A 26574-nucleotide genomic window follows, 5' to 3' on the forward strand; every position below is an offset into this window, starting at 1 on the left:
TGGAGGTTCCACACACACTTCATATAATTTATGCTGATGTTTCATAATACTATCAGCTTCAGCAAGCTATTTGAGTGTGGCCACAAGGACATAAAGGGAAGTTTATTAACTATTGCTTCAATACATTTTCCCTGATCTCCCCATGTTAAAAAAACAAACAAAAATAAACCAATAAAAAACCCAAACAAACAAACAAACAAACAAAATAACACCCCTATGCTGTTGGTGCACTGTCTGATATATATTTATATAGAGATATCTATTTTACTGGTTTTTTTCCTTCCTTCTAAGAATTTTCATGAGAACAGGAAAGTTATAAAGAATTTCACTGCCAGTTAAGCATTTGTTCCATATCTAATATCAGCTGCTAGCAGACAGACTTCTAGTTGGTTGGATGTAGTCAACTCAAGTCAGCTGACTTCAGGTAAATAACAAGTTTCTCTATGCACAGGGGGAGGGACACAACCAAAACAAAAAGGAAAAAATGTCAGCAAGAAAAGATCAAGGATTATACCAAGTCAAAAGCAGTTAGACAACCAGAATGTTAAATGACACAACCATAGCTTTTGAAAAGCACAGGTAAACCAAGGGACAGTTAAATTTTGACACAAGTGGAATTTATTTTTCATTATCCTAAAAATATATTGATTCAAGCAGAAAGGATTAATCCTTTTTTTATTCCAACTTTTGTCACATGTTTTTGAAGCTCATAGATGCAGCTCTTCAGATCAAAGCCGTGCTAAAATAGATCTCTGATTTCCATTCCTTCCACATCCATTTACAAAGCTCGAAGACAAGTAAGTACAGAACTGTAAGTCTTGAAACAAAGGAGAAAAACTAAACTGTTTTAATTATTTTCCATATTGAATCAAATCAAATTTAAACCTACAATTTGAATCTAAATCTAGAGCAGAACTGTACCTCAGTTTTAAGCATTTATAATGACTGTGTTAGCTCTTGTCAGACTACTTTATGAATATTTCAGTTCTATGACCTGTATTTGTTCTGGTTACAAGGACCAATAAACCAGCTCATCCCAGAGAATTTCAAGAGTTGAAATCTGAGTGGAATTTAGGATCTACTGTGTAAGATCTAAGATAAGGGATCTTTTCATAACAGTATGAAGAGAAGTCAGTAATCATCACATAATTTGGTTTTCTAAGGTATTTTCTCTCCACTCTTGAATCTTGTCCTAAGGGGTTTATTGAAATAAAAGAAGGAAAGAAAACTATGAGAAACAGACATTCTTTAGACAGATAAAACAGAACCTTGGAGTAAGATGTACTGTGCTGCAGAAAGAAGTATCCTCTAGTAAAACGGCAAAAGCCAATTGTCAATAGCTTACAACCAATTCCTAAATCTGATGAATCAGGTCTACCTTGACAGCCTAATGGATGAAGTATCCAGCTTAACTAATGAGTTACAAACTTTGGGACTTAATGAGCCATATTTGAAACAGTGGAATTAACAGCAATCAAAACATCACTTTTTGGATTATGACTACATACTTGTTTCAAAAACTGATTTTGAAAGATTAAAAACGTTCAAGAATATTGCTAAAGCTATTAAAAATAAAGCAGCTCACAGGAATTCTAAAGCTAACTTATTAATTATGAAATGAAGCATTTACCCTCATGCATGAAAGAAAAGTGCAGAACCTGCTATAGAAGAAGTTTTGAGAAGAATGCTTTGCTTAAAAGCCAATGCTAAAGGCTTTAACATGTCTATGCTTCCTCACACCCTGACACACCAATAGCTGGCATGGACACCAAGGGTACAGCCAGCAATCCAAGCCTAAACTCTACTATGTTACAAGAAGAATTCTCAAAGCTAGCATCCTACTACAACACCCTTTCTGCAACAGGGCTGGATCTCAAATTTTGTCTCCATCTGTGATTGAGACAGCTTCAGTCGCTTAACGTTACCCCTTCCACTGAATGGCATTTACCATTCCTATAGGGAAGCCACACTGAATTTGATTTGGTTGGCTGTCTTTAGTTTCGTCTTGCCAAACTCATATATACACACAACTAGCAGTCACTATGATTCCTAGGCACTGGAATGTTTTCATTCCATGTTCTGAACATGACAGTGGCAGTTTTGAAGTCAAACACTGATCAAAAAACCTACTGTGCAGCTAGTCAATGTAAAACTCAAACTGTATGTTTAAAAGAAAAAAAAAGGAAAAGAGCAGTAAGGAAATTAAAATTTCCTTCAGAAGGGATGGAACAGGAAGGATTATATAACCTGAACATAAGACAATACTGTGTTAAAAAACAAAGCTCTCAAGAAAATGGTCATCAGAAAGGGAAAGGCTTTGCCTTGACTTGAGCCAGAGTGCAGAAGACTAAAAGTGACTGGGCTAAGAATTTATGTCAACCCACTGTTCACCACATGGTCCTCAAACTGGATCAACTAGATGCCATCATTTTGCAGCTCATAGATGGGAAAAGCTCTTTGAGAGTCAGTGGTGATGAACACTGTGTCAAAGTCACTGACTGACTATATTATGCTTCTACATGCCATAACTTCTGATCCTCAGATCTAAAGCCTATCTTTTGCTCTCCAGTGCTATTTACAAAGCCCATGTAGCATATAATTTCTAACAGTTAGGGTAAAAAAAAACAAAAACAAGATGCAAAATCACAAGGACTTTATACTATAGCTTTTAACTAGAATGGACATAGAATTTATGTAAGTATTCCCATTTCATTATTTCCTTGTCACAATGATTCATGCTGTTGTTTGTTTGGGTCGTTTTTAAAGTAAACATGAACTAACTTACCATATTCCAAGGATTACAGCAAGCTCTTCTGCACACAAATCAGGTACCTGATACTGATCAGCATCTGCTAATTTTATCTCATTAAGCACTGTGTCATCATTTAAATCATAGTTCTGTTGGAAGAGAAAAATAATATTTTAAAATATATATAATCACGTCTTCAGAACATGAAAAATTATGGACTTGTTTGGAAAAGGGTAATACCACCATTAAAGAATGACCCAACGAAAAGTAATTTAACATTATGATAGAATAACTAACTAATGAAGCCAGTACAAGGCTTTATCATCCAAAACATTTTTCTACAAATATTCTGTTTCTTATGGAAGAGTAACAGCATCCAGAGCAACTCTAAGGTTAGCTAATATCTATTTTCTACTTAAATAAGCCTGAAGGCAGCTTTCCTTTTCAAACTATTACTCATAGAATTATCAACAATTTCACCCTCTACCATATATGTACAGACAACTGAAACAGATTGATGTTATGGTCATTAATGCAGGTTTTCAGGCTAGCCACCTTGGATTTCTGGGAATTTAAGGATTTCTGTTTAAGTATCAGCAAAACCCAATGCATAGACCATTACTTCTGGCAGTAAAGGTAAATTAGAAGAAAACACAGACTGAAAAGACCTCACTGAGCCAGCACGTTCTGAAAATGTTTGCTGCTGGACAGTTACCTGTGATTTTCTGTAAAATTTCCAGCAGAACATACTTCTTATTTAAAAAGTCTTTAATTTTACCAAAAGCCATGCTACCTGTAGTTCACTGTCTATCATTTAACTTGAAACAGAAAATTGGATAATCTATGTCTGAAAAGTACAAATTATCATGTTCACAGAATTTGTATTTGTTTAAAAAAAAAATGTCCTTGACTGCAAGCAAAGGGGAAGTAGCTGTAATACTACTTCTTCTTCCCTTGAAAAACAAACCCAAACCAAAACAGTTGGTCCTGAAACCAGTTATCATACTACTAGTTTTTAGTTACCAGTAGAATTTACAAACTATTAAAAACTGATAAGGGATTTATATTAACAGTTTTTCAAATTTCCTATTAATTTCCCTTCAGTGTTCCAGTAGTAGCTGTTTCTCATTCATATCTTCCGTTGGCAAGGTCAAAATGAAGGTCCACAGAAGAACAAAGAGCAAAAAGGAATGCTTTGAAGTGGGTTATCTGCATTCATCACCAGTATTTTATCACTATATAAATGAAATGAAACTGTGATTTGACAGAGAACGTGAAGAAAATAAGGGGTTTTTTTTATTTTAAGTGCATAAGGAAGACATTCAAAGTTTTAAAGTCAAATTTATTGCTGTCATTTTCTTCTCTTACTATATTAGACTATATATGGATTATCTAACACTTCCAGTGGAAAATTATTTTAGAACTAGTATACTGATACTTCATCAGGCATAACAAAAATTACAATTTAATTTATATGGCAATTAGTTTAAAATTTCCACCTTAAGGTCTATATAATTTTTTAAATCTAACTTGCATAAATATTAATTACTTTAGCTTCACTACGAATATTGATGAACTGAACTCAACTGCAACTATATGCCAGAGCTTTAAAGTGTGACTTCCACTTGCAGATATAAAAGGAACTTTTTCATCCCCCCACAAAACATAAAAACAGCTCTGAATTGTTTAAAACTGATCAAACTACTTGAACATATCACTGCATATCAAGAGTCCTTATGCATCACCTCATGTCTGAGGCTTTCCTTCCACAGAAACTGACCTGGAAGCAACGACTTGAATTTACAATCATTTATTTTGAAATGCGAATAGTTTTGCTTCTATCAACACCTGAGATAACATAATTGCTAAGCATGAGAGGAAAGGACAAAGCCCTTGACCAGAAATAAGCACAGGTACCAATCCAACCACCACTGGACACATCATTATTTTGATTGCATTTTAATGGAATTAAACTACTCACCACTTAACTGTAAAATAACTTGTTCAGTCTTCCTGCTGAACAAGACTAAAGGGAAAACTTTAAGACCACAGAGGTAAGCAAATTAGGAGATGAAAATTAGGTGGGACCAGTCTCAACTCATCCAAACTGTCAGAATATATAATTTTCTTAGGAAATTCTCCACTCATCCAGGATAAATCCTGTCTTGAGGCAAGCAGAGCATTTTCCTTTATCTGCAAATGGCAGATGTAAAATAAAAACTCTGGAGAGAAGTGGAAGAAAATTGGCCTATTATAACTTAGCTTTTCATATGCATATGTTAATGCTGAGATTCTCAGTCTCTTAAGAATTAACTTTTATGCATTTGCCATGAATAGTCTTTTAAAAGCATACAAAAAGTGTCCCTCCACTGATGCAATGAGGTTGTTGATGGCTTTTGGCAAAAGGAAAATGGCATTAACTCCAATTTTAGCTAAAATAACTTCAAGATATGCTCAAGGCCAACAAATTTGAAATATGACTTGGCAAAAGAACCACTAGGATTCATTGCTAAAGTTAATTACATGGTACTGACAAACTACATTAATAAATTGTATTTTGATACTACATTATCAATAAAAATGTTTTTGGAAAAGGGGAACAAAATGAAACCTTTAGTTGCTAATTCAATACACACATGAACTGAAGAATCTACTTAGACAAACCTGGTGTAATACCTGGCAGAACACTCACATAAGTCAATAAAATGTCTGAGCTTGAAATACTTCAGGTTTTCCTCAAAGCAGCACACGGTTCTACTACAAGATTTTCTAGAATTTGACACATACAGGATGTAGAAATAAAATGTTCTAATTTTTTAATTTTTAATTTTTTTTAGAAGTAGACTGCGAGAACAGAAAGCCTCACTTCCTTTATTGAGGAGCCTGAGTAACTTACGACAGAACTATATGACAGAATCACTCAGATTTGCACAAAACTCAATCCTCTCCCTGCAGCCAGAACCCTTTTTTTCTAGCACTGCCTTTCCACCTTTCCAAAAGCATATGCTTACTTTCTCTAGCATTATTTTCAAGCTACACTCAGTAAAATTTTAGTAGTAAAGTATGGATCACATCAGCATGACTGCCTGACTTTTAAAGGTTCCAATTACCCACATCATTCTCAAATTCTCTGCTCAACTTACTTCAGAAGCTGTGTCTGTTCACTGAAAGGAAATATGTGTATAATACCTGATCAGCAAGGACGCAATATTTCATTCTGAGTTATATCTACAGCCTAAGCTAGTGTAGCCATTTTTATTGAAATAATGAGACTAGTTTATTCCAAACTACAGTCTTTATCAGAAATAGAATACAAAGGCAAATACTTCAGAAAGTTGCGAGTAACTGTAAAAAAACACTCAAACAATATCCCAGTTAGGAACCCAGAGAACAATAATTTAGTTCTAGGTAAGCTGTAATTGAAGTCTATAACTAAAGTGTGACATTCACCATGCAACCTCCCCTGAGCTCTCACTATCCTGTGAGGGTCTGCCATATATAGTTGTACCATAAGCCTAAGTTGTGACACGTGCAATCAACCTCATTTCATCAATTTAAGTGCAACACCAAGGATATGCTGATGGGCAAACAAGAAAAATCTAGATTAGTCTCCTAAGATATTTATGCATTCAATTTAGAAACAGAGAAGTATTGACATTTTTTTTGCATAAAATCCCTGCTTGACCTGGAAGTCTATGAAGACACAACATTTTTTAATAAAGGCTTTCCTACTTTAAGTATAAACTAGGGACCATAATGGCTCAGTTAATCTCTGGCTTTTTCAGCAAGTTCAAATAACTTTAAATCTCCTTATGAGGGAAAATGCCATCCTAAATCAATACAGTAGTTCTCAAGCAATTTATAATTGAAGTCATCATGCACACCCTAAAGATCAGTAGGACCAACTCACATAATTCATGCCATAGGAGTAAGTAGAGTAATTTCCTATCTTTGCACTGTAAGTGAATACGTCTGTCAGTTTGTAGGAATCTGTGAAATCCTTGTGATGTCTTGCAGGCTATTTTGAAAATCTGCCTCTCACCCGTTTTCCTAGCTCCATCATTCTTATTCACTAGAAATTAGTGCATGAACTGTAGAAGACCGTATTTGCAAACATGCTCTTAGCTGAGTAGCCGCATCTGTCTTGCAGACATTCATATGTTGTTTTACCCCATGTCCTTTAATGTCCCACAGCTCTTCCACAAACTTTCAAAAACCCCAGCTAAGTTTCTCTAGGCACAACACACTTTTCCCTAGCAGACACACAACAAAAGCCTCAGAACATTTTCATTTTAAGAAATGTTTTAAATTCTTCTTAGATACATACTATTGTTAAACTTTCTAGGGGTGTTGGAGCTGGACTTAGTTCACTGTGAGGAAGAAGGAATCCATCTGTTCTCTGGACATCCAAAATAAGCTGTGCAACATATTTTTCCTGAAATCGCGTTCTCTTCCCCAAAGCACCTATAGAAAATATGTTTATATTAATGAACAGTAAAAATCAGTTATCTAATCATATACTAGAGAGTTGCTACCAAAAAAACCCCAGACAAAACAGAGAAATACACTGCAAATTAACTTAAGAAATTTAGCAGAGGCTTAACTCTGATCTCTGCTTGATCTCTGCAGTGTTCTCACTGCCAGCAAGCACACAAATACACATTACAAACACAGCTATATAGGTCCTGCAAAGCTGCTTTTAAATAAATTCCCATAAGCCAGCATTGTGAAAACTCATAGTCATCAAGTTTCATCACTTCCCTGCTTATTTCCAAGCAATAAACCAGAAACAACTGTTCAATTTGCCTGCTAGAAGTTAGCGACTACATGGAGACATTTATGCAAATGAAAATCCCATAATATCTTAAAAGCCATCATTTTAAATATTTCAAATCCTCATTTGAACAGTCAGATCTTTGAAGAAGGATCAAAGACATGATGCTAGCATATGGCATGCAAGATACTGTAAAGATAATATTGGGAGTGAGTGAAACAGCAAACCAGTGAAGGCTGCGTAATGAATTAACCAATATTCAGAATGCACAATGTGAAATTCCTCTCAGTGTTGTTTCTTCAGTTCCTTATTGGACCCACTGACAATTTTTATTAGTTTTTAAAGGGGTAATTGACATTTATACCAAATCGTAAGGAGAAATGCATCTGTTCCTCTTCTGTTAGCAACTTGCTTGTGCAACAAAGACAAATTAAAAAAGTAATTTCAGGTCAGTAACTTAAAATAACAAAATTTTAGCTCCTAACCGGAGCCAAAATGGAGCTAAAAATTACTCTATAAAATGTGGAGGTTTGGTTGTTCATAATTCTGAACATTTTTCAGCATATAGAATCTTTGATGCAAAGACTCAAAGACATGACTGCTCATGTGACAAAAGCCTGAAGATGAGGCCACTGGCCATCAGAATCATCCCGCAGAGGCACTGAAATAGCAGTCACATATTTTTCTTCCTGAAAGTGAAAAGAGATAAGTAGGGAAGCCAGAAATTAAACTGATTTCTCCTTTTCTGCAAATTTCCCCTTATATTGGAAAAGCCCTGTTTTAAGAGTTTATGAAGAAATTAAAAAGGTTCTAAAAATATCACTTTGAAAAATCACACAGCACACTCCAGAGAAGAGACACAGAGAGAAATACTGGCTAATGATTCATACTAATTTTACACAGTAGCATTCAATTCTCTATTTTTACACTGCTTGAAAAATCACTATAATTCACTATAATACAATGCTATAATTCACTTTTTATGTCCTAGTGCCTAAACAGCTGAAGGAAACACTTGCAAACTTATTCTGGATACCAACAAAATTGCTTACTACCACTCAGAAACTGTGATTCGTTTATGCTCTCATACACACACACCTCCCACCCCATTTTTTAAACCTAAGAATTCCTTGCTATTGCAAGGACAAAACACTATTTTTAACTTGAAAAATATGTATCACATGTGCTAAAGCTGAAAAAAATCTGCTTGGTTTATACCACTAAATACATATATGCGTAATATATGTATTATAGCAGTGTTCAAGGCCAGGCTGCATAAGGCCTTGAGTAACCTAGTTTATGAAGAAGTGTCCTTGGCCTGATCTTTAAGGTCCCTTTCAACCCTTAACATTCCATGGTATATCCTCACAAAGTAAAAGGAATCTACACAGGAAGGAATTTATAAAAGAAATCTACACTTTACTTCCTGTTTCATATTAAAAGTTCCCAGAGGTGTGTTATTGGGCATGAAAAGAATAAACACATCCCAAGAGTTCAGCATTATTCATCTTCTAGATCTGTTGATCTTAAATTTATTTTGGATTACTTCCCTTCATTTCACCAAATTTATATGCAAGAAGGATCATGGTGTTCTCTTTTACTGGAAATTGTTTTGTAGAGTTATTGATGGTTATGACTCATTGTAAGGGGCATGATGCTTTTCAATAAACAATGAGCATGATACATATTTGGATTAATAGGACTTTTTAAATGTACACAAACCAAGTATGATTTATTCACATACTAGTGAAATAACTTTGGAAAGTACTGGTCCTAAAAATCTCTGTTTTAAGAACAATATATATTTCTATGCTGTAATACAATACTCAGCTAGTAGGGATTACAACCATTAATGCATATAAACCTCTCCAAATCCTTTCCTAAAAAGGAAATTCCTCCCAAAAGCCTTAAAATTGTCTTTGCTAGAGACTGGACTTTTACATTACACCAAAGTCTTTTTCAATGATGTAACATTCCTCCCATTTAGCCCAAACATGCATGTCAAAGAACTCGTCTAAAATGCCAACAATTCCCACATGTTCTGTTCAGTTCATTTGCCTTCAGGTTAGACATAAAACTATGTTAATAGATTTATGGAGATAAACCACAGAACATTTAGGAGTTTCACAATGCTTTTCCAAGATACTGTGTCATCACAGTCTTTCTCTGGGACTATTATAACCTCTTGGTAAAGCAATAAAAAATATAAATAATTCCATGGCATCCAATCTTTTTTTTTTTCCTTCTCCAAACAAAAAGGGTTTTTTTCAAAATTGGATTTAAGGAAATTATTAATCCAAAATCTGAATATCTCCTTTAAAGGAGAAAAAAAACCCAACATGAAGACTATCAGTAAATAACCACTTAGCCTCTACCAATAGCTTCTAACCAATAGCCTCTTTTATTTTACTTGTTCTCAGTTAATTGCATTTTTATAGCTAGAGTACCATCACAGGTACTGATTCTTTCAGTTAAAAAAAAGAAAAAATTTTGACTAATTATGATGAAAAGTGGTAATAAATGCCACACTTGGAACACACCACATGCACAGATTTTATTGCAAACAGGGAAAGAAGAGTAGGATCAATTGAAATGTATAGATTTCCTTCAGATACAAACTATTATGTTTTATTTCCATTACAAATCTTTCAAAGTAAGCTTTTAAAACCTTTGAATAAATGAGCATGGAGCTCTACATAATTTCTTATAATTTGTGTTTCTTTGCATTTTTATTTGGGGTTTTTTGTGTGTTTTAAGGGTGTTTTTTTGCTGCTGATGGCTTGGGGTTTTTTAAATTAAATTATTAAACTGATTCATGATATGATATCAACCAAGATATGATACCAACCTAGATATGATGGAGCATGAGCCTTGTGACATACAGACATATATTAAGTAAGGAAGCTGCAAGTTTCAGTTCCTTAGCGCTTTCCACTAGTAAGACTACAGGAAAAAAAATAGATAAAATTTTTTTGCATTTCTACTCAGGTGCAATCATAAGTTCTCACACAGAAAAGGTGTGATTTTATGTCATTTTCATTGCCTAGCAGGACCAGCTAGACCACAGATCCATATTTATACATGTAAAGTTTAAGCGGAGCAATCTGATGCTCCTGACACCAAAGAATAGGTTCTGAAAGGATAAAGTTTCCACAGGGACTAAATCCTTGTGATTTCTGTTCATCAGAAATTTGACTTCCCTACTTATTTCCTGTGATGACACCAGTCCTGAGAGTGACCTCTAAAAGGTACTGACACAGAGTAGACCTAGGTTAGTGGCACAAAAAGTAAAAGACTGCATCGAATCATCATGCAGACACCTTTGTAAGTGTGTCCAAACAAACAAAACAAAACAGAAAATATCATAATGACACCACGATTTTAATACCCCAACTCCTCAAATACCCATTCAGGAATGATTTTTTAAACTAGATGTCATATTTCTCTTACAAGCAATACTAATTCTTGGAAGACAAGTAAGACCTACCTGATAAACATCAGCCTTTTTCAAAGTACAGTTCTTTACTACTTGGATATGTCACAAAAAACCAAACAAGCCATAGGTTACTTTGATCCAATCAATCATCCTCATAGACTTTACAAGCAAAACTTACCTGTAAGGTTAATCTGCAGTTTTGTTATGTCTCTAGCCATATTGAAACAGTGTTTAGCTTTTTTATATTCATAGTAAAACAAAAATGTGTAGGCAGACTCAAGATGAAACTGTACTGCCAAGTGCCAGCTTTCACCACCCATGAACAAAGCTTCTGCTTCTGTCACTGCAAATTAAGAAAAAGAAAAGAGATGAGAATGCAGTTCAGAAGAATGGTATTTTTAAAATACATTTAATATACCAAGAGAGAAAGTGTCTGTTGCTATTTACACCTTCACACATTTAAAAATTCACTGACACTGTATAGAAGACATATGTGATTTAAAGCAGTTTTCAAGTTTTATATCTAAGGATTACTACCAGAAAAAAGAAAAGTTCAATCTTTGCTTGTATTTAACAGCAAAGCTGAACTGGGAAGTATCACTTCTGCAGAAAATAAACAACTCTAATTGTATCGGGCCTTATAAAAAAACATAAAAATAAAATATTGAGCTAATACCCACCCCTTAAGGAGGAAGCCTCAAATTAAAGTTTCAACAGCAGACTGAGCATTGAATGGTGGCTTTGAATTCATAAGACAATTTATATTTGGTTGTTTTTTGTGTGTTGAGTTTTGTTTGCTTGTTTAAATAACCATTGACTTTGCTGAAAGATAAAGATCATGTTCTCCGTCTGAACTGAAGAAAATACCTTTGTGAACAGATCTGAAGTAGGAAAGAAGACTTGACATTTTTTCATCCAGCATAAAGGATGGAATTTGTATTTCTTATATATTTAAGTTTCATCAAAGTACAGTAAATTACAAGAGAATATTCCTGCAAATACAGACCATTAAGTTGAAAATTATTCATGCTGATTATTCTTAAATGGAAGTGGGTTTTTTGCTTCATGCTTTATTTCTGCATTTTGCAAAAATATTTAGATAATAAGAATTCAAAAAAAGTTCACAGCATCACAGTACTTAAAAAGGACTGGTTACCCAGTCATACTACTGAGGCTGTTTCTTAATGAATGTTTAATTTTTCAAATAAGCTTTATTAATGTTGTTTAGAAGTCTTACTATAAAAAATTCAGCATTATCAAGGATTTTTTAAACATTTTCTCTGAATTTTTTAATTTTTTTAAAATTCAGAGATTGGCAGTCAACTCTAGCAGAAATAGATTTTACTGTTTATACCTCTTAGGCTGGGTTTTTTTGATTTTTTTTTTTTGTTAGTCCTGAAAAGCTTTCACTTAATATAGAAAGCTGCTAAGTCTGAAGGTAGTTTTGACACAGTTTTTTAAATTCACAAAATCAAAATTTGGATAGATATAACCTACCTAGTAGTAACTTCTTCAAGGATGAGATTTATTTATGTTTTTCTTAAAGCCCCGCAAACTAGTAATAGAAAAATATTACTTCAAGCCTACAGAATGCTGGACATGCAGGTACAAGTGGAAACCACACAAAACTGCAACTTTTGAACTGAGTGACACAATGCAATTTCAAAGGAAAAAAAAAAAGTCAGGTTATAGTGTTTAATAGTGCATTACAACTAGATTTTCTGCAGCTAGCAAGTTTCAATGAGCTGATACAAGATTACTTGTGCTAAAGCCATATGATTAACTCAAATGACACCCTGAGAAGCAGTCTCATGGCTGCCCAAATACCATTTACACACAGTGTTTGGTAAGTTTAGGTACTTTGAGACTTCAAGGAACTTTTGGGGGAAGCTTCACATTGTTACTAGTACTGATATAGTGGCCCAGAAGCACTGATGTCCCAAACTTAGGACATCCTTCTGGCACCCCATACTATGTTTGGCACATGGCCAAAGGGATGGGAAAGTGCATCAAGACACATTGGTTTTGTATAACGGCTGCTTCAGAACAGCAGGGAATCCTTGCAGCTGTCTTCTGTTCAGGTGATGATACTGACCTAACACGTGAGAAAAACGTAATTTCTCCTGAATTTGAAGGTCTTTTTTTCCCTAGTAACTAAGTTTACTTGAGAACTTGATATAGACAAGCAAGTGGGTTATTCAAACCCTACTCAAAGGCAATTTAAAAGGTTTAAAAGAATTTATTTATGGAATATGAAGGTACTTGTTTGAAATACCAGATGGCTTCAGTGAGAAAAATCAACAAACTAGTAAGAGGCACCAGGCAGCAAAAACTACCAGAAAAAAAACCTCACTAAATATTCAGGTGTACTTTACATCACCTATCTCTGAGAACCATATCCAAGGGTCTCAAAACAAGTCTCTGCCAAAAAAACCTTTGTCTACATTCACATTTTCATCTTAGAGGCTGAAAAACAGCATGTGCCATGCAAGTCCATGCCAACCTAAGTGAAATTCTGTTCCCTCTCAACTCACTGCAGTTATATAAATGTCTGATAAGCATTTTAATAGTTATGACTACAAATTCCCTTCCCCTGTGCTATCTCAAAAGAGATGCTGCAAGCCAATAAGACAAGAAATTAGAAATATACCTTGTTTTATACAGGCCTGGGCAAGAGTAAATAGCTCTGGTGATCTCTCCTCCAACAATTGCTGGTGAATATTTACACATCTTAGAGTCCACCAAGGTAAAGTCTAAAAGAAAATATGGATACTGCAAGTTCATAACAAGTATAGACCTTTAAGAAAATAAAAGAAAAAAAGGAAAGCAGTTCCAAAATACAGATTTTGTAGTCTATTCACTTATAGCTTCTAAAAAACACAAACCTGTCCAAAATAGCTGTTTTATTAAGAAAAAAAACCATAACCTAGGGTAAAGATGAACATATACAGTCAGTTCTACAGTGCTCTCTATTTTCTCTCTATCAATTTCTCTAAATGCTCTTTGAACCCTGCAAATCTTTAGTACCACCATCTGGTAAAAACCGCTGTGAACAGCAGAAAAAAGTAATGCTTACATGCACTTATTTTGGAGCAGCCACTTGCTACTTTGATTTCATTGCTCCTAACTCTTGTAACAGAAGAGGACCAATATAAAACCAAAACCCCAAATCCAGCTGTTTCCTGCTTATCTTCTTTTGTGTCACATAGATTATTTTAATAGAACGCCATGATCTCATTCTTCAGCAATCTTCCAGCCTGAAGAGTCCTAAACTATTTAGTTACTTGTTTGTATGGAAGCCATTCAGTATTTCTGATAATCCACTGTTGTCCTTAAATGCATTTTTTCCTGTTCTGTTTGACGTGGTTTTATTTCTTCAGGTGGCAGCATAAAGGAGCCTGAGAGAAGCAGAATTGGAGCAGAATTGCTCTTGAGAACATATTACAATCACAATTGAAAGTCCTAATGTGTGTATGTTGAACTTCAGAAGGGCAAACATTTTACTGAACTAAGCAATCATCCTACAGCAGGCAGAGCTGAACCACAGCCCAGGAAATACCTGATGTTAGAAAGCTGTGTACACAAAGCATAAATTCCCCATAGTCAATTAACCCCTCCTCTACTTGCAACAGGAGAAAATGCATGGAAAAGTTAATTTTAATACTCTAGCCTCAAGATTATAATCTGTGAATGTAGAGCACACCTCTACAGAGGCTCCAATGATTGCTATTTATTCTGGCACTGCTAGCACACCAATCATTTTCTATGAAAGATGTTTGACTGCTTTAGAGGCACCCATCTTCTGACCTTTTATGCAGGTATGCTTCTGACTGACCTAAGGGCTGTGCAGTATTCAAGCACAAACATCTAAACTAATTACATGGAACTGATTCTAATGTCCTTAGAAAGGAACCATCAAAAAGAATAATAGCATCTATTTCCATGAGCAATGAAAGATGACTTTTGATATCAAACTGGACAGAGTAAAGCACACAAACAGGCTTCGTGAAAGAGGTCAGATGCCAACATTTCATCATTAATTTAGAAACATAAAGGCAATTTAAGTAACAAGTTTCAAATTGCTTGAGTTTAGCTTTATATAATGAATTATTAATTCTCCCACGCAACTGAGACTGAGTATCCATGTTAATGATACAATTTCCTGAGGCCTTATGCTTACCACTTAGAAACGCTAGAATCAGTGAGAATATATTTTTAAAGTTTCAGATAAACCAGCTGAGCTGTGTACAATATTCTATCGGCAATGTTTTTTGGGAGCCAAGTTGAAAACTTGCATTTACTCTTAAATGTAAAATAGCACACAGGGCTTTATTAATGCTTTAAATAATAAACTTTGAAGCAATTTTTTTATCTTGTTTAAATGTATGTGCACTACTATTAAAGCAGCAAAAGTATTGAGGCCACCTTTGCATCAAGCTAAAAAGAAGACGTATGGAAAGCTTTAATTGCTACACCAACCTGTTGAGGAAAGTAGTTCCTATCAGTTGTTGCCTTTGAACTACTATTCAAACTCGATGTAGGCACAAATAATTCAACTTCAAGCCTGTAGAATAAAGCCCCCTGTTATGTGATTCTTAGGGGAAGCAGCATGGGAATTCTGTATACCAGGTACATTTTCTGTTTCCCTGACTGACCCAGGTGCTGAAATTCAACAGCGCTCATCTGTGAATAAGAGGGAAAACGATGGAAGAACTTGGCTTCCATAAATGCAGTACAGCCAACATCTCCCACACAGTTGAATTCATCACTTATACAAAGACCCAGCTGGGAATGGATATTGTCAGCCAAGCATAAAGAGAGGCCATGTGGCATTTTGATCTCTAGCCAAATCCTGTTCAACTGGAATTCAATAGAGAGAATTTGCTGCTGTTAAAAGTCTCCCGCTTCCAGAGAGCCCTGCTACCAACCAGGCTGCTGCTGAACTACAAGGGAGGTACAGACCCTCTAAGAGGTGCTTCATCATGTCTGCTTGTTTTTAACACACATATACAAGAGATTTAGACTTAGAATTTACACAGTAATGGTTAACAGTACGCAAAAGCTTGTTAAAAAGGGTATAGGATATGTAAGCTGCATTATAGGGCATCTCCTGACAAACTGTATCACAAAGTATGTGTCTTGATAAAGTTGGCTGTATTAAATTTTCTAACTTTTCCAGCTAATGAAGAAACTTTTCGTCTCTTTTGGAGAAGACAGTGAGTAAATAGCTTATCTTTAAGAAGAAGATGCTTGTGATTAATGGCAATCACTTTGTCCCAACACTTTGTTTCTTAGAGGGAAGAACCTCAGAGCTATAGGAAAAGAAATGGAAGTCAGAATGATTCAATGAGGTATGAAGAAAAGAATGAGAGAACCAATTAAGAAATAGCTGGTAGTCATAGTCATTATTCACATACTTCTTACCTGGAGAGATGTGAGTTTGTGTCTTGAATTCACAAGGATTACCCTGGCTATGAGCAGCAAAATAGGATGAGAAGTCAAGGTATAGACTGATTCACCATCTAGAACCAGCATCTTCAGAATAGTTGCATGCAGCATTTTTGGCTAAAAGAAGGGGGGGGAAAAAAAAAGACAAGTTTCAAGAAACTTAAGTTAATTTAAAAATAATGTAATATAGAACAGAAAACATAACTATTAATGACTTAAGGAAAAAGTCTGCTCAAAACATTTAAAAAACCCAAAAAATAAAACCAAGACAAAACCTAAGACGTTGTCTCTTAGAGTCTCAACCTTTTACCAAATCATGGTAAATTCTGCACTGTTTCTTGCTGTCCTGATACACCACATCAACATGATCTGCAGGACACTGATTTCCTCACACCTGAAATGCACGTTTCATCCAGTCAACTAAGCGCAAACACATTCCAGTAATACAACCATTCCCATGATGTAAGGAGAAAAGCTTCTGGTAAATCCAAGCCATTCAATTTACTGTCACAGAAACAAAGCAAATTTATAATTAAATTAATCCTACAGCACTGAAATACACTAGATATTCCTGTAGTGTTGTGCTATCATTTTCTTTCCCCAAAGGGAGCTTCCTGTTGGACTGGCATCAAAGCAGCAATATCAGAGCCATTGCTCCCTTTGTCTGATAAATAAAAACCTCTGCCTGCTTTGGATGCATTCCTGTATGATGTTCTCTACAGTAACTCTTTTACTTAATGGCTTGGAGGTAGCTTTCCAGGGACTCTCTCAGTGGCGATTGTCATCTGACAGTCACCTATTCTTCCCTCCCTTTTAATGCAATGAAAGCATTTGAGCAGTTTATCTTCAGGCTCTGGGAGACAGATGTCCATTTATTAATCTATTCCTGGTTCTTATATGACAGATTTCCTTAATATACAAAAAAATTAGGGTTTTACTATTCATTTGGTATAAAAGGGGCAGGAAAAGGGAATGGAAGGGAAAAAGCATAACAGAAGGATAAAAGATAGCTTGCATTGAAGTCACCTGCCCGAGAAAGATTCTTAATCAGTCTACGCAACCAAGATATAAGTTACTTGAATCATATTTCAGCTTTTTAAATAAACAAATAATGTAATTCCTGAGTTATCTGAAACTCTTTTTGATACCTGTTTCAAAAGGTTACATTGAAGACAAAAATTGCTAAGCTACATGAATCTCCAACATTTTTAATAACAGAGTAACCTCTAAGTTTATTCTGATTTACTACGGGTTCTTTTAGTTTGCATTAGCATTGAAAACACTTCTACTTTGTAGACAATGATCTGGGACAAAGGGGACTTCTTGTATGACATCACTGCAGTCATTTCAATCCCACTGTGAAAAATGATGATCACAACAGTCAGACAAACCACTTGAGAATAAAGGAAAGAAACTGCCAACTGAAAATATACCAGATCTGTTGTTGCAGCTCTGGCCATTCAGAAAGGAAGAACCTTATCAACATCTGTAATTTTGCAAGGGGAAAGTCATCAATCAGTACTTCGAAAGATTAATTTTTCAAATACACACACACACACACACATAGAGGGACACTCAATAAAATTTTCAATGTAAACTTTTTTCCATCTGCATGTTTTTGATTCTTTCTATAATCAAAGTAGACCACACTTAAAATACTCAACAGGAAAGCAGAGGAGATTTGTTATAAAACCTTTTTCAAAAACAGCCTTATGATGCTAGAGTTATCTATACTAGTTTAAGCACTATAGTAACAAATTAATCTCAAATTCACATTTCAAGTCCTTCCACCACAAAACCTAGTCCTGCTAAAATAACATTAACAAAGAATGAGGGAGGAAGAAGGGAAAGCTGATGACATATTACAGCCTTGAAAATAAGCCAACAAGTCCCAGAGCCAAATAACTGCTATCTTCTATTTTAACAAATCCATGTCCTTATTAATGAAATAAATCCCATCCAGAAAAGCAGGCATCCTTTACCTTTAGCTGAGAAAGTCTAAACCAGCATTCATTTTTCCAGCCTATGCACTACAACTGCATTATCCATGCAGAATTCACTGCCCTAAGGTAGTCTTTAAGGTGAGAGAACAGCTACAAGTAAGAAGTAGATGTTTAAAGTGTTACAGCTTCAAGGACTGCAAAGTTAAGAATTGAAGTCCACCAAAATCACCAGAACATTGGATAAGAGCAAAAATAAATTTTGAGCTTGTGTTCTCGTGTCTAAACATCTAAATATGTCTTGAACCTATCTTGTAGCTTAAAAATTTCATGTATCTCAAAACAGACAAAACCCAAGACTTGCTAATATAATGCTCCTGACCTAATAAACCTGGGTTAGGAATCTTTCTATTCTTCATCAAACTTGACATCACAAAGTATAATTATTTTATTCAGGAGTAATGTTCTTAAAGCACAGAAACATATACTGGATAATTACTTCATGAACATATGCAGAGAAATCACTGGAGCAGTCATCCAGCTTCTGCTGGACCCGCAAGTGGTTATGTCTGACCATCATATATTAACACACAACACACACACAAATTAAGCTCAATTCACTCCAGATCCATATTTTTTAATCTCTGAAGCATAGATGTTTCTATATTCAACTTCCAAACAATAACTTAATGGCCACTTTTAAGTTACTACTACTAAAGCCCCAAATCAACTGCAAGCCAGACAGTATTCCTGGGTATTTCAATCTTCACAGTATTTCAAAAGTACTTCCCAGCACAACTGGTGCCACCTGAGTAATAATAAAAATCAGAAGAAAGTTTCTGCCATTCACATTCAATAGCTCTAAAAATAGAGTATATGAGAATTTTAGTTTAGGGAATTAGCGTTCTTTTCTTGCTAATTATAGTGACTAGAAGCAAAGTGAGCATTCAGCATACTTTTATATTGAGAACCACTCTGGCCTTTGTAACATTTCATCAGCTCTTTCTGTCTTGGGGATCCTTCTCCTATGAATAAAAATATAAATGCAGACATAAAGAAGTAGAAAAAGCCAGGCTAAAGGCTCATGAAGACTTGATTAAATGGAAGCAAAGGTGGGGTGTAGACAAAAGTTATTGGATCAGGAAGTTGCTGCATGTGGCTACTAAGCCATATATGCTTCTGATATTTTTAAAAATACAAAGACTATTGCACAACAATTTGTCATTTAGCAAAGCTAAGGTGATCTGCCTTGCAGATGAACAGAGGATGTACTGAGGTTACCTGCCAAAGGTTTGGTCCTTTAAAACTCTTTAGACTTTAATGCAATGGAAATACTGCTTTTGTTTTCCTGTTCACCCTTCTACAAAGGAGGTAAGATCACACAGGAGGCTGTCCCCAGTTTCACAAGCCAAATCAGTAACCGGTAACCTACGGAGAGCTGAGATCCAGACTGAAGATAATTTTGGTGAGCTAGTGCAAGCAAGTCTTGCCCGAGAGTACTACATAACAAAGAAGTACTTTGGTTTTGAAACCTCTTGTTCATAAACCCTAATGGGGTGACTTTGCTTTGCTATTAAGGGGGTATTTTTCAAGTGACTGCACTAAGATTCCCCCTTCTGTTCTATTTTCATAGCAAGGGAATGCAGGGCAAGACTGTAGGCAACTTTAGCAGACTATCTTTGCTTAAAAGGCTCTTCCTCTGGATTTAGCCTTTATCATTCATCCTTACATTCCCCACAAGAGGGAGAAATCCGCATAATTTTCAAGGCCTACATTTTGCTGGTCAAGCACAGACTATTTTCTTCCTAGCTAGTTCATGCTCATGGAAGCCAAGCATCTGGGCCTGAAAAAAGGAATTCACAACAGACTGAATTAACAAGAACAGGGAATCATACTGGATTTGAGACAGTAGTGCTACATAGTACATTGGTGTTCTTCATAATAATTATGAACATGGCTACAGATGCCAACAGAAGCATGGCAATATTTCAGTCTCTTCCAGCAAAAGGATCAAATAAGGAATAAAAGAAGAAATAATAAAAACATAAGGAAAATAATTATTTAAATGTATTCTGAAACTTATTCTTTGGGATCAGCCTGGAAGCTACAAAAAGAAGAGCAGGGACACTTGATAGATGAATTTGGAGGACTCTTGCCAGTTATTTACATGCATTAGCAATTAACATATTGAGGTCTTCCAGATGGAGTTTCTCACCATTACCGGATATATTCTACTTGTGAATATGAAATCAGACAACAAATAAAGCAGCAAACAGCTTCAGTTCAGTTCAGTTCATCCACTGAAAATACTGAGCTCAGCTGTATGAAGTAATACACAGAAGCTCTGAAACTTAACTCAGAATAAATATGTACCAACTTCAAGAATTTTGCACCTTTTATTTCCTTATGTGCAGAGACAGTGACAATTATTTTGAGACACAGGAGTTCATTACTATAAACTACTTATTTTAAGCACTGAGCTCATTAATAATATTTTAGTCTAACCCCAACAATTTCAAAACAACTGCTAATCCATTTTAACCAGAATTAAGTACTTTATAATCTTCCTTTACCACACTCACTCATTTAAAAAATTCAGCATAATATCAGTCAGACTATTAACTGGTATGGTGAAGTCTCACAGTTATTTTAGAAAACTGAAATACTTCTAATAAATAAAACACTACTTTTGTGTGGACTCTGAAAATCACAAGCCAGTTCTGCAGGACATAAAACCAAATCTTGGTTACTTGAATGTAGCCATAGTTTAGAGAGAAGGCTAGACTCAGTTGGAGGAAAGGGAAATAATATACACATACTCATGAATATTGTTCATTGAAGACATCCAAGAGGCCCCCCACTAGCAACTCATCTTAAATAGGCTATTTTATTCATTTTTCACTAAAATTAATTACAGACTCATGCAGCCTTACTGCACTCATAAGAAAATAAGTTATCTGGGAACAGAAATGAAGCTATGTCACAGATCCAGAGGTGAAACTTTCCAAGGAGAGAAACGGCAACAGTTACATACCCTGGAAACAAAGACTAATCCAATAAAGTGTTGTGAAAATAGGAGTAACAGTTTTTAAAATATTCCTGAAATAAATGAGACATTGCAAAGCTGAAATTCAGTGACATTACTTAGAGCAGGCTGAAAGAAACATGAAGACATAATTTTTTAACTTTGATGTGGGGAAAAAATCATTTTAGTTTGAAAACCTGGAAAATGGATGATCTGTTCAGAAAGGGACTGTATTGGTCTTGTCGACAGAACATGGAAGGTTACAACAGATGGAGAAAGTTAAGTTCCATCTTTAACCCACGTTTTCTGAATATCTGTGTATGCATGAGAAGAAAGCTGAATTAAAGGAAACACAAAAAAGTCACTATTGAGATGTTAATTTTTACAGAGTGCTCATATACTAAGAATCCTGGGAATGAAAAGTATGTAAGGGTAATTCAAAACATAATTCAAAACATTTTGAATTAGGACTTTTAATAAAGAGAAGTGGACATTATATTTTAGCACATAAGGACGTAGTGCTCTTGGAAATAAAAACATCAATGTGTCAGACAATACAGATAGCAGTAATAGAAATAAAGGTAAACTTCTGCCTGAATGCATAAATAGCTAAACCTTGAAGCCATATGGAAATCTGATGGAGCACTCCTTAGAAATAAAGTATGTTCAAGTCTGTTTTCCTTTATAATCTCTTGCCAGTTTAGTTTGTGCAATACCACCCCTGCATAAGCAAACATATTTTAAAGCATCACATTCCCAGCCACTGCAGCAATGTAACAGAAACTAAAGAGGAGTTCATGTATTTCCTCATTAAACAGGGAATTAGAATATCTTTCTTCCAGACATTAAATGAAATTGCCTGGAAGAAAGAAGGATTTGGGGTGACCTAATTGTGGCCTTTCAGTACCTGAAGGGGACCTACAAGAACGATGGAACAGAGACAATTTATAAGGGCATGTAGTGACAGGACACAGGGGAGTGGCTTAAAACTGATAGGGAATAGGTTTAGGTGAAGAAATTCTCTGCTGTGAGGGTGGTGAGGCACTGGAACAGGGTGCCCAGAGAATCTGTGGATGCCCCTTCCCTGGAAGTGTTCAAGGCCAGGTAGGATGAAGCTCTGAGATGCCTGGTCTACCAGAAGGTGTCCCTGCCCATGGCACAGGGCTTGGAACAGAGTGATATTTAAAGTCCCGTCCAAGCCAAAACATTTTATAACTCTATGAAAGGGTTAATACAAATTATGACCACTGTTTTCCAGGTCTCTGACAGTCAGTGACAGGAATCCTATGAGCATCACCTTGGGCTGCAGACTGCATTAAAACTGCAACCTATGCAACACAGAATATAGAGTTCTCAGTAAACAGAAACCAAAATTTGTAACTACATTTCAATATTATTAAATATTATAAACAAATTATAAAGAGAATCAATGAAATTAGGCTTTGTTATTTTCACTATACATATAGATAAAATTAACCACTTTTCCCTTCAGAGGCAGCACACTTCAAAATTTCTGCTAACTTATTTCACACCCTAAAAGGTTTATGACACTTGGTTTCCACTGTTACTTATTTAGTAATCAGAAGATGAGATCTCAGTTTCAAGTATCAAAAATCATGTGAAAAATAAGCCTATCTATACATACTGTGCCAGCCCCTAAAAGATAAATTGAATTTATAAACATCACTTTGAAAAAACAGGAGCAACTGTATGTGAACTAGTTATTTAGAAATACAACCTTGCAAATGAACCTAAGGCAGGACTTTATGAATTATGGAAAACATGCCACAGTAAGGCAGCAGAGCCAACAATTTTACATGAAACTTATATACTCCAACTTTCCCTCATTTCACAGTTTACAGCACTTCTATTGCTCCTGGTCCATACCCTCTTCTTAGTGAAATTTCAAATTCAAACTTGAGTATAGATTTAGCATTAGCAGAGCTAACTGATACGCTCTTCACTGACACACAGCAGTAGTCAGTATTTTTACCACAGCCTTAACCCCAAGAGAAAAATCAAGAAGCTGTGCTAAACCCCATGTGAGGAGAGTCTGGACTGTGGTACTGCCATATGGAACAATACACACATCTCACTAAAAGAAGTTAGGGTGTTGATTAGTAACCTACACAAAATGGTGACTAAATAAATAAAACTGACAGTCCTCAGTTTCATCTCCTACATTCCCTTCTGCTTCCAAAAACTTTATTTAAATTAGCATTTTTGTACTAATATTACCTCCACTCACTTGGCATTCAGGAGCCTAACAGGATACTGAGCATCCAAACCTACTGCTAGCATCTGCCAAACACTGCTATTTGTAAGATAAACAACTTCTGCTTTTCCCTAAGGAGAGGAAATTTCTAAGCCATTTATAAACATCTTTCTTCGATCCTGCTAAGAATGTACTCCAAAATAAACAGAGAGAAAGTTTATTGATTGCAAATGCCCTTCGAGTAAATACTCTCCCATATTAAAGCCATCTTCTCCAACCAAATCCAACACTTCCAGCAGGAAATATCTTAAGTAGAGAAACAGTAACTACTTTTAGGACACTGCTGGTATAACTGAAGATGCTGTAATAGCAGCCAGTAGGATTGATGATTATAGCAATTCATTCTAGCAGCCCACCTTGCAGATGTGCATTCTCCGATAAAACCTAAGTGTTATGGTTACTTCTGAAAAGCAGTGACAATAAAAGAACAGCTTATTAAAATCCAAACCTACCTCACAGAATTTCTGTAACAATGCAGGCGGCAAAAAATCCTGAAGCTTTAACTGAACAGGAGGCCCAGTCCAATTGCTTTGAACAAAGAGCTGCAAGCTCCCCACCCCAAGGAGAAACATCAGCCTCTGCCTGCAATAAAGATAAGAACAGCAATTAGCAACATATTACATCTTCACTTAAGGCTACAAGAGCTGATTAAATCTTGTGCAAGCTCAAAACCCTCAGCTTTAAAGAAAAAAAAAAAATCACTCTCCTGTGAGGAGGGTACAATGAATGAAATATTCAAGAATGCACATAGGAAACCAGAAGTCCTCCAAACTTGTTTGTTTATAAAGCTTGTAAGTAATGACAAATATTTTGGAGGCAGAGCTCAGCTCATATATTTCACAATTTAAGGCTGTACATAACTGTCAGAGATCAGAAGACCAGCAAAGGATGTAGATAGTCCAATATTTGCCTATTGCATGGTTGTTATACTTTCTTATGATACATCTAACTCTCAGCATTTTCACAGAAAAAACCACTGCATTAGCATACATCCCAAAAGAGCAAGTTTATTTTTTTTTTGACATCACTGTTCATTTTCACTCCCTCTGAGGAAAAAATTAAATTAAATCAAAAATTCAGAATACTTCCAAGTTGGTTCAGATACTTTGGCAGTAAATAATATCTAATTCATCATGGCTTTTATTTTAAATAATAGTAATTTATTGAAAGATGAAATTAAGAGACTTTGTTTCATGTCTGAAACAAGGTACGGCAAAATTTTCTTTACCTACAAGACTAACTTATTTTACATTACTATGATTTGTTTAGCAAATCTATGTGGTCTGCAGAAGTCAGGGCACAATCTCTCAGAATTTAATGGTCAATTTAACAGGTGCAGACTTTTAAGATTTATATACAAAGTTTCTGGTTTGTTTTACGTTACCTTAATGACTTGGAACCTTTATTTACAAGGCCCCTAAGACACAGAGAATGGGCCTTCTAACTACAAAAAGCTAGCATTTTAATTGTGCAGGTTTGATATAAACACCGGTATGTTAAGGAACATAACTGAAACAGAAAAACCTAGTCCTTTCTTTTGGTAAAAACAGAAACTTAGAGATGTAAGAGCCAATCGAAACAAAGAAATAAAGAGTTATACAACCCTTTAAAAACCAAAATAAAATACAAAAGCCACACACAAACAAGCAGCTGGTGGGCAAGAATGCAACAAAAGATGCAGAACAATAGGAAAGAAGGGGTGGGGAACATTTAATTGAAAATTTTAAAAACCAAAAAAAACCACAACCATCTTTCAAAGGAATTAAGAGAACAAGGACTGGCATAAAGAGCTCTTGTCAAACAAGGCAAGGTAATACTTACTGGCTGTCATTACTCAGCCACTAACTATCTGCTAGGAAATACAAATACATAACCAAGATCACCATTAAAATTCCAAATAACTCAAGAACACAAAGCACTAGCAATTATTGTATACTAACTTATTACCTCTACACACAAAATATCTACATTGGTATAAACTACCTAATTTTTCTCCCATTATAAATTATGCTTCAAAGCTTCCGAAAGGCAACATATAGAACCATCAACCATCCCTGCACTGTGATTTGATACTCTAGTCTTCTGAAGATCATTTTCATTATTTTATAATTTACACTGTCTCAACTAGCAACAACTTATTTATTTATTTATTTATTTTAACATTACTGGTATCTATCTGGAAAGCAAATTTGCTTGAATAGACAGTTTTATCCATGCAGAACGCCTCTGGAACAACTGATAACCAATTCCATTACTTTGGCTGGGATACTATTTTTCCACAGTTTAATTTGTCAACACCAAATTATTTTTTCCATTTTCAGATTTGTGACCAGCTTCCAGTCTTGTTATCACTCACTCTGTATCAGAAAACCAATTTCAAGCTGTAATCCCTGCAAATGCTGACCTCCCTGGCCTATCCTGTATTTTTTTTCCAAGAAAAGGCATTCTGTCTCCCTGCTGACTGCCCTTGACACTTACAATGCAGACCTGCAGATGCTCACCTCTCAAAGGCTGCCTGAAAAGCAACAGAGAGACTGCTGCGAATGCCCCCCTTGCTATGGTGATCTGCAGAGTTTATTTTGCATGTATCCTTACATATATGTCTGTTTCCACTCATCTTGTTTTTCCTTTCTCTGTGTGAATGAGGGTTTTGCTGCCTTTTTTTTTTAACACTGTTTACACCAAGTCAAATTGTTCTTCACTATGCAGAATCACGTGCTTAATATTCTTACTGCTGTATCAAATGTTCCTCAAAAAGAAAGAACAATAGAGCATTTGTATTTTTTAAAAAAAGGATGTGCATATATAGTCCTACAGTTTACAAACAAAAGAAAAAAATGTTCAGTAGCCAGGTTCTGCTTAAGTTACAGGTTTCTGCTCTTTTTAGTGATGCCAGAAATTACAGAAGAGCAGCCAAAACTGTTCAG

The 26574-nt window shown here is 35.4% G+C and overlaps 1 protein-coding gene across 1 annotated transcript in view; it reads right to left on the reverse strand.

The window, feature by feature from the left end:
* The window catches only part of TTC27 (tetratricopeptide repeat domain 27), a 112902-nt gene that overhangs the window by 80647 nt on the left and 5681 nt on the right, over positions 1-26574 (reverse strand). The window contains exons 3-8 of the mRNA XM_062489184.1: positions 24100-24229; positions 16384-16524; positions 13610-13712; positions 11138-11302; positions 7077-7213; positions 2786-2898 (exon numbers count right to left, since the gene is read on the reverse strand). Of these exons, the coding sequence (XP_062345168.1) occupies positions 2786-2898; positions 7077-7213; positions 11138-11302; positions 13610-13712; positions 16384-16524; positions 24100-24229 (789 nt within the window). The remainder of the gene's footprint in view (positions 1-2785; positions 2899-7076; positions 7214-11137; positions 11303-13609; positions 13713-16383; positions 16525-24099; positions 24230-26574) is intronic.

Source organism: Cinclus cinclus, chromosome 3 (assembly GCF_963662255.1).
Source record: "Cinclus cinclus chromosome 3, bCinCin1.1, whole genome shotgun sequence".
In the NCBI taxonomy this organism is placed as follows: domain Eukaryota; kingdom Metazoa; phylum Chordata; class Aves; order Passeriformes; family Cinclidae; genus Cinclus; species Cinclus cinclus.